The following is a 17,705-nucleotide window of genomic DNA, read 5'->3' on the forward strand; positions in this document are numbered from 1 at the left end:
AAGCACGTTAAGCAGATTTCCTCTCTAAGAACCTCAGGTTTATGGGCCGGTTTGCTGACAGGACGACACGCGCAATTGTTTTTACATTTCCCAGTTTAGGATCAGGTTTAACCTCGAACATCCGGATAACCTGTAAGAGAGGAAACCAAACGGTTACAAAGGGATTCCAGCTTATCTCAGAATGTCTTTAAAAGATAATTAAAGCCTCCGGTGTTTTTGTATAAACACTGAGCGGCCAGATTATTATGACCACCTGACGTTTGTAGGCTAATTAGCTATAATTTGGCGCTGAAGTTGCTAGAGGGCCAGACCATTATAAATAGGGAAGCAGGTTGGTTACCACGACAGTAGAAGTGATTTGTTTCTGAAGATACGGGGAAACAACGCGATTTAACAGCCTTTGAACGTGGGATGATTGTTGGCGCTCGGAGCCATGGAGCGAGTATCAGCAAAACAGCAGAATTCGTTAAATGTTCAAGAGCAGCTGTTGTTAAAGTGTTTAAAGACTGGACTGTCAGCCGAAAATCTGGGTCTGAACGTGCGGTATGTGGCCGTCAGCGACTAGTCAATGTTAGGGCAGAACGGAGAGTGGCAAGACTGGTACAAGACAACAGAAGGACAACAGTGCCGTGTCAGATTCCTCGCATCACCTTTCATCATCTCGTGGAGTCACGAGGCGGCCCAACGAAGTACTGATGGGGTGGTCATAATAATCTGGCCACTCAGTGTATATGTGGCTAGCAAGCAGGAGATATATGCAAAAAGTGTCAAAACAAAACGCTTTGAAAAGGGTTAATACTTACCCGTGTCTTCCCCGCGCGCTCCCGTCCGAAAATGTGAAAAATGTCGGGCAGCCGCAAAGCAGCTTGGGGCGGGCGCATGCGCAGATCACATTTTCGGCCGGGACGCAAGGGGAGACACAAGGTAAGTCTATGGACGTGTGCACCCGCATGCAGACACCGTGAGACAGGAAGTGCGGGACAGTATTTTCCAACCGGCATAGGGACTCCCTTGGCTTTCCCTTCCCCAAACTCTTGTGGTTGATCCCTCCTATTAACTTTGTGTCTTCATTTCTATTTCATTAAATACATCGCATGAGGGCAGTGGCGTAACAACCGGGGGTGCGGGGGGGTCACTTGCCCCGGATCTTTTGCACCTTCACCATTGGCCGCTTACCCTTGAAAGTGCCAGATGCATCTCCAGCTCGGCGATTCTCTTGCCCACGCAGGCTCGCACCCCATAGCCGAAAGGAATGGCAGTGAATGGGTGATAGGTCTTCCCTTCATCCCGCAGCCACCGCCGAGGATTAAACTTCTCTGGATCCGGGAATTGGGCTTCGTCCCTGCAGATGGCGTAATGGTATAAGACGAAGAGTGTCTGGAAGAAGAAGAAGATTAGAGACAGCTAGTGCACCTCTCCTGTATACACATCCACACACATTCTTTTTCTTCTCACTGCACCAGTCAAAGGTCCATTCTAGTCATCTCATCAATGTGAAGATACTTTAATGCTGACAAAATAATCCTTGAGGTTGGAGTTTTGAAGCAACTGGGTTAAAAGGAGAACTATGAGGTGAGTGGAAATCACTCATCCTCATAGTTCGAGCCAGCCTGTGACAATGAGACTGTCACACGTCGGCTCAATAGATCTGGAAGTAAACATACACATACCGGCGCTCGCTCACTTCTTGATCCTGTCCCTGCAGAGAGCCGTGACTGTCACTCACGGCTCCCTGCAGTGATTCCCCCCCCTCCCCTGTCCGATCCTCCAGTGCTGACTGGGGGAACGGATGGGGGAGGGCCGGGTACAGCTGGCTCTGCCTCTAGATAGGCAGAGCCAGCTGTCAATCACGCAGCTGGGTGGATCTTGACAGTAATGTCGGGATCCGTCCCGGCTGTGGCGGTCTCAGTATACCGCAAGCTGTAGCTCGCAGTATACTGAGCTTTGGGTCACGGGAGGACGCTAGTTTGTGTCCTCCCATGCCCCATAGGAGAACTTACCCCATAGTTCTCCTTTAAACACATCCCAACTTCACAGAACCAGCTGCTACTGGCCCTAACTCACTGTACATTGTTCTTTTCCTCTCATTGCACCAGTTGAAGCTCCATCCTAGTCCTCTCATCAATGTGAAGCCACTTTAAAGCTAAGAAAATAATCCTCAAGGTTGGAATTTTGAAGAAACAAGGTTAAACACCTTAAAGCCCAACTCCACATTGACCCCCACTAGCCCTCCCAAGCACCTTTTTTTAACATATAATTGACATTCTGCAATCCAAGATGTCTTCTGGCTGGTCCTTTGAGGAACAAGGTCCTTCTCCGACATTGGCAGTCCAGTCTCCTGCACAGACTAGCACGCAGGGCCGGATTTCCCACAAGGCCAACCAGGGGCAGCAGGGAGTAGAGGGGCAGCAGGAGTGTGGAATTCCTATCTCAGGACATGCAGTTCCGGGCGCCGGGCGGGTAGTTGTTTTCTACATGTAGCCCTGCTTTGGGCAAGCAGAGCTAAATGTACAGCGGGGAAGACTCCACATGTTTTGTACAAGTGAACTTGGTGATGTTGCCGAGATCACTTGTATGCAGCGCCTGCAGGTCTGCCATTCTCCATGGGGGGGTTGGTGGTTAGAGGGGTGTATTTAGGAACCTGGCCTTAGGGCAGCAGAGAGAGTATATCCGGCCCTGCTAGCACTCATGTTATTATGTGTGAATGCCAGCGTTTGCAGTATTCCACTGTGACCCTGGCTGTGTGAAGGCCTACCTCCATGTGTCAATGACAGCCTGGGTAAAGAGGAAGCAGATTGATGCGGGATGTGGGGATAGCCATAGTGTCGTTTTTTGTGTTTATTAATACAGGGGAGGATTTTTTCCCCAAAAGAATAACTGGAGATGCGCTTTAAAGCACCTCTCACTGAAAGCAGAGACAGCCAGGCAATTCGCATTTTTTATCAATGGGGCCCCCGGTGTATTAGTATTCAACAGACTCCCTTTAACCACTTGTTGTTGTAAATAAAGGGCCGTATGGCTCACCCCATGACAGCGGGCGGGTTTTATAACTGTCCTTTCCTGCTCCTACTCCAGATGCCGCGTGCCCTATCTCCTCTCCTCTGAATATGGGAGCTACATGGGCCTCCTGACCAATCAGCTGCAGAGTGGGGCATTCCCTGCCCCGCAGATGGCCATAAATAAAGGGGTGGGATGCTTGTGCTGACTTCATATACCCTATATAGCCACGGGGCCATTAGGGATGAGCTCAGGTTTGGACTGAACATTCAGTCCTAACCTTAGCTCCTCCAAACCCGGGAGGAGCCCTTCCCGAATATGGAAGGAAGCTCATTCTGTGCCAACCAATCAGCTGCTGGTGGGGAATTCCCCATCTGCAGCTTGACGTGCAGGAAGCTAAGATGCAGGGATGTCATTGACCTTATATGGCCACATGCCTACATTTAGTAAAGAACATTGTGGTCATGTTAGGTAAATGACGCCAACACAAGCATCCCACCCCTATGCATCTGCGGGCAGGGAATTCCCCAGCCAATGGCACTACCATATTCGGGGGATCTTATCTCCAATGGCTGTATTAAATGTAATTCACCTAATATAGCAATGTAGCCAAATAGGATCAATGGCATCACTGCATCCCGCCCCTTTCCTTACCTACAGGGGCGGCCAGGGAATTCCATGGCCACAGCTGATTGGGTGGCAGCGGAAGAGGCTCCTTCCGTGATTGGAGGAGCTCAGGTTCGGACCAGGTTTGGCTTGGTCCAAAACTCAAAAGCTGTACAACAAATCCTACTGAATTTGACTGAAATTAATCATTCAGAACTCACACGCTGAGTGGAGCTTCTAGTGTTAGTGTATTTGCAGGATGTTTTCGGGCATACAGTATATGTGGTTTCAACACTCACTCTCTTGGGGAATTTGTAACCTTCAAGGACCACCTCCTTGTCAGTGATGATTCTTGCATTGGTCGGAATAACAGGATACAACCTGCACATAGGAAGGAGAATGTGTCAGTGGCACTAGCAAATGCAGCATGGCAGTGTATGACAGAGGTCAGAACAAGGAGTCTATTAAAAAAAAAATATATATATCTATTTGCCCAGTGAAACTGCACATGAATTAGTTTGTGAGAATGGTGCAAATTAGAATGTTCTTAGGCTATTTTCTCCTCTATTCGAATGTTCTTCAAATATCATGTGTATATATATATATATAAGAGCATAAAAGTGGTTATTCACTTAGCTGCCAAAGGCAGCCGAGTGAATAACCCAGCCGAAGTGAAGGGGTCCCGAACGCTGTACGGCTATTCACTTTAGCCATACATCAGCTAAAATCAGCCATACAATCGGCTGCCTTCGGTCATGTTCGGCAGAGCCGAAGTGCAGAAGAAGTTCTACTCAGCCGATCCAACATGTGGATCGGCTGAGCCGAAGCGCCGACATCTCACTCGGGGAATCTGATGAAGGAGCTGATCTCCCTTCCTCTTCCTCCTGACGCCCTACCGAGCCGGTCCCGGGCCGCAGATGGGGCAGCGGATCCCCGGATTGAAGGTGAGGGGTCAGGAGGGGGGCAGGTCCCGGGCAATAAATAACAGCAGAGCGGAGCCGGCTGTGACGTGACGGCCGGCTCCGCCCATTCGTTATTGTTTAATGACAGATCAGCGTACCAAGGTAATTTGGGGACGCTGGTCTGTTATTACAACTGGGCGGAGTGAACCATGAGATCACGGCTGGCTCTGCCCAGCTGTTATTTGCGTGGAGATCAGTCGGCTTAGACCGACCTTTCTCCATGCTTTACCTGTCGCTACTGCTCAGCAGAGCAGAAGCATATGGGTTCAGCTCGGCTGCCTTTGGCTGCTGTATGGGCTATAGTGAATAGACTGTACAGCAGCCCTTCGGTTCGACTGAACCGAAGGGCTCCGGGCGGGCGAAGTGAGCCGAAGGATCAGCTGAAGCTATGGCTGGATCCTTCGGCTCATATGTGAATAACCCTCAAAGTGAACCATGAACATACCACATTATGACCACTGGATGGTGCTGAGGATGATACCGTGTTTCCCCGAAAATAAGACACTGTCTTATATTTTTTTTGCCCCCCAAAAAACACACCAGGTCTTATTTTCAGGGGATGTCTTTTTTTTTTTAATGTACAACATAATGGTCAGTATCGGTAATGCTGATCCCTTTCTTTCACTTACACAGGCGGAGCGCATCTGGTATTACTCCGCCTATCACAGTAACCGGTGCTATAGAGGAAGTATCGGCTAATGCGACTCTGCTCCCTCCGCCGTTGCAGCCTTGCTTTCTACAGCGCCGGCTTCCTTTGCCATCAGGGACAGCTGTACCAGTGGTGCAGCAGTGGGGACATCAGTCAGTGGACAGCGCGGTAAAGTACAGTACCATTTACCGGTACACATTACAGTACAGTACCATTACATTATGCAGTGCCTTCATGGGGACAGAAGTTGGTGAAGTATGGTACTGGAGTGCTCCCTGTCAATGCGCTTGTCGGGGAGTCCCCTGTCATCCCCTTAATACAGTATGTCCCTGCAGGCTGATACCATCTCTCCTGCTCTTCAAGTTTCCCCTCACATGTTACCACCAAACTAGGTCTTATTTTCGGGGTAGGTCTTATATTACAGGAATCTTGAAAAATAGTGCTAGGTTTTACTTTCGGGGTAGGTCTTATTTTCGGGGGAAACAGGGTAGGAAATAAATAGATTTTGATAACAAGAGATACAATGTAACAATTCTATAGAAATGCTACTACGAGATCCCATAATAGCAATGGTTGCCCCATTCTCACAACAGCTTGTTCATTCACATAGAATGAATGATCAGGCAGGTTCACTGGACGAATAACTATGCTTTTTTTGTTTTTATAAACAGACTCCTTAAAGTGTATGTCTCGGGCAAAAAATAAAATGCAGTACATCTCTGCAATACATGCACATGTTTTATCCCTTCTTTATATGCTGTATAAGATGAAGACAAAGACGATGAAAAAGAAGAAGACAACAAAGAAGAAGAAGAAGAGGAAGACAAAGAAGAAGAGGAAGACAAAGAAGAAGAAGAAGACAAAGAAGAGGAAGACTAAGAAAAAGAAGATGATGAAGAAGAAATTGAAGAAGACAAAAAAGAAGACGAAGAAGAATAAGACGAAGAAAAATACGACGAAGAAGACGAAGACAAAGTAAACAAAGAAGAAGGAGAAGAGGACAAAGAAGAAAAAGAGCATGAGGACAAAGAAGAAGACAAAAAAGAGGAAGACGACGACATAGAAGAACACAAATAATAATAGGAAGAAGACGAAGAAGACGAAGAAGTGAAAGAGGACAAAGAAAAAGACAACAAAGAAGAGTAAGAAGACAAAGAAGAGTAAGAAGATGAAGTAGAAGAAGACGATGAAGAAGACAAAGAAGAAGAAGGCAAAGAAGAAGAGGAAGAAGATGACATAAAAGAAGAAGAGGAAGAAGAAGACAAAGAAGAAAAAGAGCATGACTATGAAGAAGAAGACAAAAAAGAGGAAGAAGACGACATAGAAGAAGAAGACAAAGAAGAAGAACACAAATAATAATAGGAAGAAGACTAAGAAGAAGTGAAAGAGGACAAAGAAGAGTAAGAAGAAGACATACAAGAAGAAGACAAAGAAGAAGAAAACTAAGAAGAAGAAGAAGTGAAAGAAGACAAAGAAGAAGGTGCAGAAGAAGACAAAGAGGAAAAAGAAGACAAAGAAGAGGAAGAAGAAGAAGACAAAGAAGAGGAAGAAGAAGAAGACAAAGAAGAGGAAGAAACAAAATAATGGAAACAACATATGGTAAGGCAGTCACTGTGACAATGACATCTGCGAAGGTGTGTCATGTTAGCGTTAATTGCCAATTAGCAGTATTTGTCAGCTGCAAGATCCCAATCACGTGGACATTGTTTAAAGGGAACGCATAGAAATTTTTCACTGAGTATATAATGTAATGCTGCAGTCATTTTTTGTAAGACTTTCACATATTTACAAGCCTATTCTTTCATATGTTTGTTATTGTATTAAATATAAGACTTTCCATTAACACATGTCAATATTTATTTACATGTAGCGGATCTCTTTTACATGTTTACCTACAAAAAGAAAACATTGAGAAGACTGAGCATGACCTTTTAAGGCAATTCATCCTTGAAATTCAAAACAGAAGCACTGACAGTGTCCAAGATGGTTAACTCCTCACTTTGCTCCCCCATCCCACAGCTTCAAGGTTGTGTTCACAATGGAGATTAGATGTTGGAAGGCTGCTGGTCACTGCCGGTGGGGGAGAGCTGATAAGTCACTACTGGGAGGGGCATCTAAGCTAATAAGTCACTTCTGGGAGGGGGAGCTGACCTAATAGCTCTCTACTAGTAGGTGGAGCCGAGCTGCTAAGTCACTGCTGGGAGGGGGAAACAGGGTGAGCTCACTGCTGGTATAGGGGAACTGAGCTTCAGTGTCACTGCTGTGAGGGGAAGGGCGAGTTGAGCTAAGCTGCTGGGTTACTGATGGAAAGGTGGAGCTGAACCTTTGAGTCACTGATGGGAAGGAGGAGCACGGAGAGCTGAGATGCTGAGTCACTGCTGGAAGGGGGAGCTGAGCTTCTAAGTCACTGCTGGGGAAGGGGGCAGGTTGAGCTGGGAGTGGAGTGCAGGTTGAGCTGGGAGTGGAGTGCAGGTTGAGCTGGGAGTGGAGTGCAGGTTGAGCTGGGAGTGGAGGGTAGGATGAGCTGGGAGTGGAGGGTAGGATGAGCTGGGAGTGGAGTGCAGGTTGAGCTGGGAGTGGAGGGCAGGTTGAGCTGGGAGTGGAGGGCAGGTTGAGCTGGGAGTGGAGGGCAGGTTGAGCTGGCAGTGGAGGGCAGGATGAGCTGGGAGTGGAGGGTAGGATGAGCTGGGAGTGGAGGGCAGGTTGAGCTGGTAATGGAGGGCAGGTTGAGCTGGGAGTGGGAAGCAGGATGAGCTGAGCGTCATGTTTTTATTTATACCTGGAATTATATGAAATCTGTTTTTCAAGTTTGATACAACGTTGAACTTCATTTTAAATGCATTGCAAAACTATTCACCCGACTTTGCAAAGTTAAATCTACTATTTTATATCCAGCACAATGTTTCCTTGTGGAGAAGAAGCTAATACAGAATTCACAATGCTGCGATCCTAGTTTATAATCATGGTGTGTTCCCATCCTTGGACTCACCGCAGGGTCTCTTTGATGACAGCCCTCAGCAGGGGCATATGGGCGATATCGTCTGCGGTGGGTGTCCTATTTAATGGAGCCACCTTTATGATCTCCTGGTACAGGGTTTGCTGGAGCTCGGGGTCTCTTGCCAAGTGATAGAGAGACCAGGTTAACGTGTTGGATGTCTGCAACAGGAAAAGAAGCAAAGAGGTTATTTGTTGTTTTGTATGTAGCAAAGCAACCCGTATGTACCATCAGCAAAACAGGCTGAATTCTGTTACAAAAAATGAGGGCATGATGCCGAAAAATTCCCCATATCTGGGGGAAGTGACCATCATTGTTGGTTTTATCGTTGACGTTGACAAGCAGATCTAAACCCAAGCACTAAGATTTCATATAAGCTTATATTTTAGACCTGAAACTTTCATGGAAAGAATGCCTGCTTATCCTGCTATGCAGGTCCTCCCCCAGGCACTTCCTGTTATTGGGTGACAACTGTCTACCAATTGCACCCTGTCACTTGTGTCCCTGGTGGGGACTTCACATGCCGAAACGCATTGCTCGGGCATTGTCCATCATTGTCACCAGGGGTGTATCTACCGCAAGGCAAACTAGGCAATTGCCTAGGGGGGCACTTTCCAGGGGGGCAGCGTTTTCTGCAAAGAGCCAGACTTACCTTTGGGCATACCAGGCACTTGCCCGGTGGGGCACAGAATCAGGCAGTGGGTGGCTTGGGGCTGGCCATAGCATGTGATCTGATGGTAGGCCTCCCAGAAGCAGGCTGGGGGACTGCAATGTATCCTGTTGGTACTGATGGCACTTCGGGCTGCAGGTAAGAGGAGCAGCACAGGGAAAGGGACCCTTCTCAGCCCACCATAGACCTCACACAGCCCACCATAAAGCCTGCACAGCTCTCCTGAGACCCCATAAAGCTCACCGGAAACCATGCACATCTCTCCTCCCCCGTATGATCCCATGTGTGCTGGATCCAGTGACTGACGGGTTGCACAAAATGTCCTAAACAGGAAGGGGCGGGGCACATTTGGATTGAGGGGGGTGCCCGAGTTAAGTCTTGCCTAGGGCAGCACAAAACCAAAATACACCACTGATTGTCACTGCCAGGAAGTCAGTCCAAAGCAATGATGTGCAGTCCATGTTGGTGAAAGTGCTTGTAGAGAAGGTGTGTGAAAAAGGCTAGAGGAGATCAGCAGCATTGGGAGTCATGCCTGTGGCTGTCAGAGTCTTGCAATGACTCATGGGAATTGTAGTTCCACAACTACATCGGCGGCACTACATCACTATGGTAAAGGAGGCTCACAGCACAGTGCATAGGATCTAATAGGAGCTGACTATGCTTTGTGTTTCTTCTGCGATGTGTATTTATGTGTTTTTTTGTTTTTTTTTATGCAGGTGGTGTTAAGAATCCTCAGATTGCAGATGCTTAAAGGAGAACTATGGGGTCAGGGCTTTTCCCCATAGTTCTCCTTAGGGTAACGGGAGGACACGATCTAGCGTCCTCCCGTTACCCTAAGCCCAGTATACCGCGAGCTACGGCTCACGGTATACTGAGATGTCGCAGCTGAAGCGGATCCCGACATCGATGTCGAGATCCGCCCAGCTGCGTGAGTGACAGCTGGCTCTGCCTATCTAGAGGCAGAGCCAGCTGTACCCGCCCCCTCCCCCGTCCGTTGCGCCAGTCAGCGCTGGCGAGCGGGGAGAGGGGAATCCAGCCCCTCCCCTGTCACGGCAGAGAGCTGTGACAGGATCGAGAGGTGAGAGAACGCCGGTATGTGTTCGCTCACCTCCCGATCTACTAATGCCGACCTGTGATAGTCTCATTGTCACAGGTCGGCTAGAATTATGAGGTGAGTGAAAAGCACTCACCTCATAGTTCTCCTTTAAATACCACAAAATAAATAGGATACACATTGATTGCGTACAGTGTCCACGCCGGCCAGCAGCAGCTCGCACACACTGCCGTACACCTCGTCCATGGTCAGTTGTCCGTTGGACAGAAGGTAGGTCAGGTACTCCCCCTGGACCTCGTCTCCCCTGTCCAACCTTTCCTGGATATCATTCATCTTCTTATCAATCAGCTTCTTTCCTGTAAACAAACAAGAGAGTTGTGATAGCGCCGCCCTGCTGTCCGGTTAAGAAACACGAGAAATTAAAGTCTAAGCTACCTGGACAGTTCCTATAAAGTAGCCGGACAATGCTGATAAAAGTTGCTACAATTAAAGGAGAACTATGAGCGGAGTGCTTTTCACCCAGCCTCATAGTTCCAGCCGACCTGTGACAATGAGACTGTCACATGTCGGCTCAATAGATCGGCAAGTGAGCGAACACATACCGTCGCTCGCTCACTTCCTGATCATCTCCCTGCAGAGAGCCGTGACTGTCACTCACGGCTCCCTGCAGGGATGCCCCCCCTACCCTGTCCAATCCTCCAGCGCTGACTGGCAGAATGGACGGAGGAGGGGGCGGGTACAGCTGGCTCTGCATCTAGATAGGCAGAGCCAGCTGTCAATCACGTAGCTGCTGGGATATCGCCAGTAATGTCGTGATCCGTCCTGGCTGCGGCGTTCTCAGTATACCGCGAGCTGTAGCTTGCCATATACTGAGCTTTGGGTGACGGGAGGAGGCTAGTTTCTGTCCTCCCGTGACCCTAAGAAGAACTATGGGGAAAAACACTGACCCCATAGTTCTCCTTTAATTACAGAAGTGTTGCCGTCATTTACTTACTTGATGGAACAATAGACTTTCTATGCGATAAGCTACATTGTAGCGATAAAGGGACGTTTGAACATTTGCAAGATTATTTTTTTTTTTTTTAATGTAATGGTGTTATATTGTGATCAAGAGAATAAAGAGAATAACTGAAGCGCTGGATCTGAAGAATAGGAATGTTTTTGTTGCTTTTGTAATGGCCGGATATGTCACGCTGATGTTCTGATGGTGTTGGTTGTGAATATTATAAAGTATATTTTGTATGTGTTGGTAGAGTTTGCCTGTTTGTTAAAAATAGCAATAAAAATTATCTGAATTCTATTAAAAAAAGGACCATTCACAGCAACGTGGTCTGCTGCGGTGCATTTAATGCATGCATGGTAACATGCATTGCATTAAAGGCAGTCCGTTCATTTGAATGGGCTACCTAAGGCACCGCAAATTGCTCTTGGATCATTTCTGTTGCACTGGGAAGGTTCGCTGGGCTGCCATTCAGAAAGCAGCACCCTGGTGTGAAAGGGCCCCAATTGTGTATGATGGCACAATGCTGCAATGTCGTGCCAGTTCTGGGTATGTTGTAAATATGCGCCATACGTGTGCTATTATAGCATGCCTTCAGTGCCATTAAAGGAGAACTATGGGGTTAAGTCTTTTCCCCATAGTTCTCCGTAGGGTAACAGGAGGACACAAACTAGCGTCCTCCCGTCACCCTAGGCTCAGTATAGCTGTAGCTCGCGGTATACTGAGACGCCGCTGCTGAAGCGGATCCCAACAATTGTGCCGGGATCCGCCCAGCTGCGTGACTGACAACTGGCTCTGCCTATCTAGAGGCAGAGCCAGCTGTACCCGCCCCCTCCCCTGTCCGTTCCGCCAGTCAGCGCTGGCGGATCGGGGAGGGGGAATCCAGCCCCTCCCCTGTGACGGCAGAGAGCCGTGACTGGATCGAGAGGTGAGCGAACGCCGGTATGTGTTCGCTCACCTCCCGATCTACTGAGCCGACCTGTGACAGTCTCATTGTCACAGGTCGGCTAGAACTATGAGGTGAGTGAAAAGCACTCACCTTATAGTTCGCCTTTAAGCACTCCTCAAGTGTTATTGCAGCCTGGTGAATCAAAGCCAATATTTGCATACTGCTCTACTCAATATATCCATGCAGATCAGTAAACTTAGAAATCCGTGTTCATGATCTGGATCAGAACACATTTTAGCTGCAGACCTGGTCATGTCAAATGTGACATCATACTATATGATTGGTAAAACTGTACAGTGTGTTGTATGGGGGTTTAGTGCCCCCTAAAGGTCATCGTACATTATCACACACAAACTTCCTTTCCGCCTTTTCATTTTCAGAGATGTCATCCTGGGAGGTCAGTTTACAGGGTGATGAGGCAGGGGCACACTAAATTGTGGCTGAATTTCTAAGGGGCGTGGCTTAAAAAGGACGTATGAATGCACACAGCAAACATGGAGATGTTGTGTAGACACTGAGAATGACACCCGGCATACAGGACAAGAGAAGCGGTACTGTGCAGAGTCCATACTCATAGAATAAGAACAGATACTGAGAATGACACCCGGCATACAGGGCAAGAGAAGTGATACTGTGCAGAGTCCATACATACAGAATAAGAACAGATACCGAGAATGAGGGGGAGGGGGGTGGGGTTATAGGATTAGAGATGTAAAAAAAAAGGGTGACTCTGGATCTGAGGGTGAGTTGGCATGGCTGCACTTACCAAAATCAAAGATTCTATCCCAGCCTTCTATGTAAGCCTTCCAATACGGTAGGACTCCTCTGGTCCAATCGGGTAGGTAAGAGGAGTAGACGGAATTCCTCAGCATCTCGGCGATTGAATTGATAAACCTCTGAGTCTCTGCGGGGATCTGCTTATTCAGACATCCAATCCGGGTCTCAAACACGATATAGGAGACTCCTAGAAGAGATCATGTGATGTCAGGTCACCCATACACCTTACAATCTGACTGTACAGTGCACTAGTTACCAAAACTATGTATTATGAGAACTGAATCTGAACTCTCCAATCAGGCCGGCCCTCGTACTACGTATTCTTTGGTAGTTCCCACCTGAGCATTTTGTGGGATGACAACACTCAGCATGAAGAATCCCATTATTTTCAATGGTGCCTATTTACACCCGAGTATTGCGCCGCTCATCACTTGCAGCTCCAAAAACTACATGAGATTTTTTGGGGGCGCATTTTTGGCCATGCAGACATTAATCGGAGCGACTGTAGAATGAGTAACTTGCGTTTTCCATATGATTTTGCACCTAACCACTTTACATTGGCTGGAACAGAACCGCTCAAGCCTGAAAATGCCAAAATAAGCAAAACAAATCCTCAAAATCGCCTAAAAAGATGCTCACGCTCAGGATTGTATGGTCAGACTTTAAAGTGTGTGGTGACCCTGCACTGTGAGTTTTTATCTTGTTTAGCCCCAGGGGAATCCCCCCCACCCCTTCCCAACAGCTTTCAGAATACGCAACCAGTGACTGCAGTTGATTGGCTACCATTCGGCTAACGTGACGTGCCGCCCGTTTTCCTGATTGATATTTTAGTCTGTTTCTTTGAACTAAAGTAGGAGGGCAGAGCCATTATTAAAGGAGAACTATGGGGTTAAGGCTTTTCCCCATAGTTCTCCTTCGGGTAACGGGAGGACACAAACTAGTCCTCACCGTCACCCTGTGCTCAGTATACTGCGAGCTACTGCTCGCGGTATACTGAGACGCTGAAGCGGATCCCAACAATTATGCCGGGTTCCGCCCAGCTGCGTGATCCCGACATTACTGGAGATATCCCAGCAGCTATGTGATTGACAGCTGGCTCAGCCTATTTAGACGCAGAGCCAGCTGTACCCGCCCCCTCCCCTGTCCGTTCCGCCAGTCAGCGCTGGCAGATCGGAGACGGGAGGGGGGAATCCAGCCCCTCCCCCTGTCACGACAGAGAGCTGTGACAGGATCGAGAGGTGAGAGAACGACGGTATGTGTTCGCTCACCTCCCAATCTACTCAGCTGACCTGTGACAGTCTCATTGTCACAGGTCGGCTAGAACTATGATGCTGAGTGAAAAGCACTCGCCTCATAGTTCTCCTTTAAAACTTAATTTTCCAGTCTGGGGATTGTATCTGCGGCTTAACTCTGCAGACATCGGTACAAAACTGGCAGCGCCGCACGCACCTTCAAGAGCGAATCGATAGAACTCATTGGCCACGTCCTTGACCATGTCGCCGCTGGGGCTCTCTTCCCGCAGGTCCTGCAGCCTGACTACCAAGTCTGTCACAATGTTGTTGATGCTCCCGGCGTAGCTCTTGGCTTCGGACGGTTTCAGCATCCTCTTGTTCAGGACGGTGCGCAGGGCGTGCCATCTTTGTCCTTGCCTAGATACAATGAGACCTTTTAGAAGATGTATTTCGACATTACGATCTTGAGCTTCTATCTTAAACGTAGCCCTTCCCTGTAAAGCCGACAGCACAAGTTACAATTTGATTTTCCAGCCGTAGATTGTATGGTGATGGCCTGCGAATAGTGCCATCGCTGCAAACTGTAGGCATGGACAAATATTTGGGGGGGGGAGGGGCGTGGTTTGATAGTGAAAGGCCTGTTGGGGGTTGTACACTGTTTCCCCGAAAATAAGACACTGTCTTATATTTTTTTTTGCCTCAAAAAAAACACACTAGGTCTTATTTTCAGGGTAGGTCTTTTTTTTTAATGTACAACAGTCCACATCTATTCATGTACAAAGATATGGTGATCAGGGCAATCAGGAGTGCCGTACCTTTCCAAGAGCAATTTGCTAACCAATCACTGGCCAGAATGAGCGAAGCGCGCTTTCACTATCGACTCCTCACAGGCGGAGTGCATTTTGGTATCACTCCGCCTGTGACAGGAGTCGGCGCTATAGAGGAGACATCGGCTTATACTGCTCTGCTCCCTCCGCTGCCGCCCCGCTTCCTCAAGCGCTGGCTTCATTGGCACCGCTGATTCTCCCCCGCGGCTCTTCAAATTCCCCCTTATGCCACCACCGACCCTGGGAATGGTCGCAACTAGGTCTTATTTTCGGGGTAGATCTTATATTTTAGCAATTCCCAAAAACAGTACTAGGTCTTATTTTTGGGGAAACAGGGTATTATATAGTAAAGAACATAGTCCCAAGAAAAAGCAGTGCTGACTTGCTCACATGGATGGTACCATAGCACTAAATGATGGTGTTAGATGGGTGAATGTGGTCAATATACATGGGCAACATATAGACAACCACAGCAATACATAGATAACAAGTAGGCGATTGTCATGATTTGCAGGCAACAAGTGAGCAATGGTAATGATAGCAGCAAACTGACAAATGTAACACTATACAGTTAACAGACAATTGTGATAGTACATGGGCAACCAAAAGGCAACAGTGACAATACAGAGGCAACAAAAAGTCAACAGTGACAATACAGAGGCAACAAAAAGGCAACAGTGACAATACAGAAGCAACAAAAGGGCAATTGTGATGGTATGTGTGCAACAAAAACAGGCAATTGTGAAAATTCAGAGGCAACAAATAAGCAATTGGGATGATTTATGGGCAACAAACTGATGATCAGGACACTAAACAAGTGAAAAAACCTGACAATCGTGACAATTCGACATGTGCAATTGGTTTAGTTCTGAATCAAAATTCGTACAAATTTTTCGAACTTCGGACATTGGGACACATCTGAATTTCCGAATCCCAATGCATCTGAATGCGTCCAAATCCAAATTTCCATTTCCGAATTTCGGATCCCGTTCGAATTTCGTTTAAAAACGAAACTGAATCGGACATGTGACTTCTCAGATGTCTTTTTCCGTTGAATGCATCTGATTGGGTCTGAACAGGAATTTTCCTTACGGCAACATGGGAGCCATATACAGTATATACATATAATACTAAAGCGTTCGGGATCCAAATTTCCGCATTGTATTGGGGAGCTCCTGAATGCCATTCGGGTCTGGGAGCCATATACAGGTGAAACTCGAATAATTAGAATATCGTGCAAAGTTCATTTATTTCACTAATGCAACTTAAAAGGTGAAACTAATATATGAGATAGACTCATTACATGCAAAGCAAGATAATTCAAGCCGTGATTTGTCATAATTGTGATGATTATGGCTTACAGCTCATGAAAACCCCAAGAACCCCAAATCCACAACCTCAAAAAAGTAGATTATTACATGCAATCAATAAAACAAGGATTGTACATAGAACAATATCGGACCTCTGAAAAGTACAAGCATGCATATGTACTCAGTACTTGGTTTGGGCCCCTTTTGCAGCACTTACTGCAATTACTTTTGCACGATATTCTAATTATTCGAGTTTCACCTGTACATATATTACTAAAGCTGAGGCTCCCAGACCCGAATGGTTTTCAGGAGCTCCCCAATGCAATGCGGAAATTCGGATCCTGAATGCCATTCCGGTCTGGGAGATTCAGCTTTAGTATTAATATCTGTAGATGGTTTTCTGTGGAATTCGCAACGAATATTCGTAAACTCATTCGAAACTAATGACATTCGGATTTCGTCCGAATCCGAAACCCGAACCGAATTGGATTTCGGATCCGAATCACGAAATAACAAAATATCCGAATTGAAGCAAACCAAATTTTTTACCAGCTTACATGTCTAGTGACATTGCTTGGGCAATAAAAAGGCAACTGTGACAATACAGAGGGCAATCATGATGGTATGTGGGGCAAAAAAGAGGCAGTTGTAACCACACATGGACTAAATACACAGGCAGTCTTTCCAGTGGCGTCACAAGGGGGGTGCGGCCCGCACCCGGGTGACACCATTGGAGGGGTGACACCAAAATGACTGACAGTGATTTTGGTGTCACCCACCTCAGAAAATTAGTGCGCTCGGTCATGGACCGAATGCCCGACAGTATCAGGAGGGAGAGGAGGGGACCCGGCGGCATACCTTATCCCGCCGGGTGACTGTCCCCTCCTCTCTCTGCCACCCTCCATCACCAAGATGGCCGCCGGCAGGTTTTAGAAGAGTGACGCGCGTGCGCGATGATGTCATCGCGCACGCGCGTGGTGACATCATGCGCGGTGGCGAAGTGACACCCGGTAACCGCTCCGGGTGTCACCCAGCCTCGGGACTACCCTGAGTCTTTCCAATAAACAGGCAACGAGGAGGCAGTTTCTGTGCGCAGGCAGTTGTGGCAACACATGGGCAATGGCAGCAATGGGCAGGTCAAATTCAGAGACAACAACGAGTGCTCAGCCATCTAATTTAACAAGCAGTTCAAGGGTCTGACCTTTTTCTAACTCGGCTTGCTGCAAACTTGTTTTAGTTTGACCCGAAACATCCTATCGCTAGAAACAGCCAGGTGACAAGCATTTTCAGGAGGCCTGTAAAGACGGCCTACATACCCAATCAGTACATCAGGATCCCTTTAACTGAATGACATCACTGCCCTGAATCCAGGGGCTGACTGGCAACTTTTAGCCCAGGGGGCAAGTACAACTTGGAGGCCCATGGTGCAGCAACTTGGCCTCCCTCCCGCTCTGCCTCTTCCCCCCGCCTTCTCCTTGCCCGTCTGCCACTTTTGCCATCCATGTAACGATAGTGTGAATGGTCGGGTGATGTGAGGCAGGGAGGAGGTGCGGTGTGTGGAGCATGGATGCGGGCGGGCGGGTCTGGCAGCGGCAAGCGTGAGGCGGGGAGGAGGTGATGCATGTGGATGCGGGCGGGTCTGGCAGTGGCAAACGTGAGGCGGTGCGGCGTGTGGAG

The 17,705-nt window shown here is 47.7% G+C and overlaps 1 protein-coding gene across 1 annotated transcript in view; it reads right to left on the reverse strand.

Annotated features, from left to right (window-relative positions):
• Positions 1–17,705, reverse strand: part of LOC108783872 (sterol 26-hydroxylase, mitochondrial-like) — a 29,264-nt gene continuing 11,559 nt past the window's right edge. The window contains exons 3-9 of the mRNA XM_018552563.1: positions 14,109–14,308; positions 12,649–12,846; positions 10,126–10,289; positions 8,204–8,370; positions 3,903–3,984; positions 1,177–1,377; positions 1–130 (exon numbers count right to left, since the gene is read on the reverse strand). Coding sequence (XP_018408065.1) covers positions 8–130; positions 1,177–1,377; positions 3,903–3,984; positions 8,204–8,370; positions 10,126–10,289; positions 12,649–12,846; positions 14,109–14,308 — 1,135 coding nt within the window. The 3' untranslated portion in view covers positions 1–7. The remainder of the gene's footprint in view (positions 131–1,176; positions 1,378–3,902; positions 3,985–8,203; positions 8,371–10,125; positions 10,290–12,648; positions 12,847–14,108; positions 14,309–17,705) is intronic.

This window comes from Nanorana parkeri, unplaced genomic scaffold (assembly GCF_000935625.1).
Source record: "Nanorana parkeri isolate BGI_ZX_2015 unplaced genomic scaffold, ASM93562v1 scaffold92, whole genome shotgun sequence".
In the NCBI taxonomy this organism is placed as follows: Eukaryota; Metazoa; Chordata; class Amphibia; order Anura; family Dicroglossidae; genus Nanorana; species Nanorana parkeri.